General features: G+C 42.6%; 1 protein-coding gene across 1 annotated transcript; it reads left to right on the forward strand.

The window, feature by feature from the left end:
* Nucleotides 1-637: 637 nt before the first annotated feature.
* On the forward strand, nt 638-1585 carry LOC100431421 (olfactory receptor 51I2-like). The gene has a single exon (XM_009246717.2). It carries the CDS (start codon nt 638-640, stop codon nt 1583-1585), a length of 948 nt encoding a protein of 315 aa, XP_009244992.2.
* Nucleotides 1586-3374: the final 1789 nt, after the last annotated feature.

The raw sequence follows: 3374 nt of genomic DNA on the forward strand, positions 1-3374 counted from the left end.
AACAAAATCCATGTTAAAATATAGAAAGGCAAAACCAAGAGAAGTAAGGTGTGGAGGAATGTGACATTCTGGACCCTTGGTGAATAAGTGAGGGGTTCAAGCCACAAGGAAAAGGCAGAGAACTGAAATAATGCTTGAGTGTAGGCAAGAGAGCAGAGGCAGCTTAGAATATACACAAAAGATGTCATCATTTGCACAAGACAGAATCAATCAGTGGGTGGGAATATTAAGGAAAGACCTCATGGAGGACATGGTGCACCTCATTTATGGAAGAAACTGATGGCTGTGACCCAGTAGAGAGAAAGGGGAAATCATTTTTCACCATTAGAGAAAGATGTGAACCAATGTAAAAAAATATATAGACACAAGAAAAATAAAGGATAAAATCTAAAAATTAGTCAAAGATTTCTATGGGGAAGAACCTGGAGCTCATGACAGATCTAAGGGTGCTGCCAGGCTATAGAAGGTCTGAAATGTAACCTGGTTTTTTTGAACTTTCCAAATCTTTGGCACTGGAATCTAAGCATCATTGTCTCTCCTAGTTTTAGATATCAACCACTCCTAGTCTTCACTTCTCCCACCATCTCACCTCAATTCACCCGGATTGCGTTTCCCTAAAAGTCACTCAGAAACCCTGATGGGGGACTTTGGGACTAACATCTCAAGTACTATCAGCTTCACTCTAACAGGCTTCCCTGAGATGAAGGGCCTGGAGCACTGGCTGGCTGCCCTTCTTCTGCTGCTCTATGCTATTTCCTTCCTGGGCAACATCCTCATTCTCTTTATCATAAAGGAAGAGCAGAGCTTGCACCAGCCAATGTACTACTTCGTGTCTCTTTTGTCTGTTAATGACCTGGGTGTGTCCTTTTCTACATTGCCCACTGTGCTAGCTGCTGTGTGTTTTCATGCCCCGGAGATGACTTTTGATGCCTGCCTGGCCCAGATGTTCTTCATCCACTTTTCCTCCTGGACAGAGTCTGGCATCCTGCTGGCCATGAGCTTTGACCGGTATGTGGCCATCTGTAACCCGCTGCGCTATGCCACAGTGCTCACTGATGTCCGTGTGGCCCACATTGGCATATCCATTGTCATCCGCAGCTTCTGCATGGTATTCCCACTTCCCTTCCTCCTGAAGAGACTGCCTTTCTGTAAGGCCAGTGTGGTACTGACCCATTCCTACTGCCTGCATGCAGACCTGATTCGCCTGCCCTGTGGAGACACTACCATCAACAGCATGTATGGCCTGTTCATTGTCATCTCTGCCTTTGGTGTAGATTCACTGCTCATCCTCCTCTCCTATGTGCTCATTCTACATTCTGTGCTGGCCATCACCTCCAGGGATGAGAGGCTTAAGACACTCAACACATGTGTGTCACACATCTGTGCAGTGCTGATCTTCTATGTGCCTATGGTTAGTGTGTCCATGGTTCATCGATTTGGGAAGCATGCTCCTGAATATGTGCACAAGTTCATGTCTCTGGTCTATCTCCTTGTACCTCCAATGCTCAACCCAATTATCTATTCCATCAAGACTAAGGAGATTCGCAGGAGACTACACAAGATGTTATTGGGAGCTAAGTTCTGATCAAGGAAAACTGTCCTGGAAAGCCTTAGAGGTTCTTTGTTGTTGCTGATGTTTCAGTGTACCAGGTTAGACCTTTGGAGCCTTTCAATCTCCCTCCAGACATACACCTATAATTGTGTACCTGCCAGAAGTTATATGGGTTAGCCAGGCTACAACTTGTAACTCAAAACATCAGGCTGCCCTATGTTGTAATTAACTGTCACAGGTTGCCACAAGTGACTTCTTTCAGACCCAACAAGAAAGAGTGTCTTGAATTAAATCCTTTTTGTCCCAATGTACTAGTAACATCTATGCTTTCAAGTAATTCTCAGAAACAGACAAAAACTAATGCATACATTAGTTCTGTGTTATAATGTAGATTATGTTACCTGAGATCATATCAACCCAGAATACTTAAATAAATAATCATTTAGAATACCTTTAAACTCAGAAACTAAAGATACATAATAGCTGTGACCAAGTTTACACTTTTGAAATAAATAAGAATACTCCAGAGTTCTATAAAATGGAACAAAAATAGAAACCATACAACACATGGAATTCAGAAGTTTAGTACAAAGAAAAATGTTGTATAGAAAGGTCACATGCTGTCATCCTTTGGGCATGACTACAGAGAGGATTGAATGACTAGAGGCAGCTAATGAGCACTCCAAATCGAAGCCTAACAGAGGTTGTTGATTGATAGGGTGGCAAGTCCACTTCAGTGGCAGTGGTTGCTTGGCCACATAGTTGGCTGAAATATGGGCTCGTGTCCTGCAGTGAGCAACGCAGACAACAAGCTTAAGCACATGCCTGAGCAGAGGAGGGATAGCTGAAGGCTGTCAGCAAATTCACAGAGAATTGAAGCCACAAAGAAATCCTCTGAAAAACCATGCCAAGAAAACACAACCCAGGCCACACAGGCAGGTGCACACTTAGCAGATTTAAAAAGAATGATATGTGGACTTTCACTGGAGAGTAAACAGGCAGTGGACAGGCCATGGCATAACTCAACTCCAATGGATGATTAGGGAATGAAGACATGTAAGAAAAAAATTACTTTTTAAAAAGCAATAGCTAATTTTTTTTCCTCATAGGATCATGAAATAACTTTTCTAAAATAAAGCCATAGGGATCAAATAACATGATCATTTACTGAACATAGTTGCAGTATAGACTTGAATTTCTCCCGAACACCCACTGAATGTCTCATTAAACAACCAGGAGAGAAAAGCAAAACAAAATTAAAAATTACAGATGACACCTTCGGCAAAATCACAGGACAGAAAAATCTTGCCCCCAATTGGAGAGGACTGTATACTAAACAAAAATCTGGGCATATGGTTTTGAGATTGACTGGTGAAACTGGGAACAATACTTGCAGGCTCTAAGTGCTCATAAACATAAGAGGATAAAGAAGTGCTGTGGTGGTCCTCAGCATTTGAAAATCTCAAAAATGTCCAGCAAATGAGCTCTTCCAAAAGGATATAGCCTCAGCCCAAAGGAAAGTACATTAAGCAAATAAAGATCCACTTGCTTAAGAGAGAAAGAAGGCTCTGATGGTAGAGGAAAGGGCTTAGAGAAAGCAGATGCAAGAAAGTGATGCAACAGCTAAATACAGCTTCCCAAAACCTGTGGAGTTCTAGGGCTGGAACAGAAGGAAGCAGAATGTCTTCCTGGACCAGACTTCACTCTAACACACAGAAGTGGCCTCAAAGAAAGTGCTACTTTGAGCCATTTGAACAGCAACAGAGGGCCCCCTAGAGTTGCAAAGCTATAAAAGCTACTCTGCTACTGCCTCTCCCTCCAG

Source organism: Pongo abelii, chromosome 9, assembly GCF_028885655.2.
Source record: "Pongo abelii isolate AG06213 chromosome 9, NHGRI_mPonAbe1-v2.0_pri, whole genome shotgun sequence".
NCBI lineage: Eukaryota > Metazoa > Chordata > Mammalia > Primates > Hominidae > Pongo > Pongo abelii.

What these genes read in the sequence shown, in the direction of transcription:
- LOC100431421 (XM_009246717.2), top strand. Translation starts at nt 638, where the DNA reads ATGGGGGACTTTGGGACTAACATCTCAAGTACTATCAGCTTCACTCTA.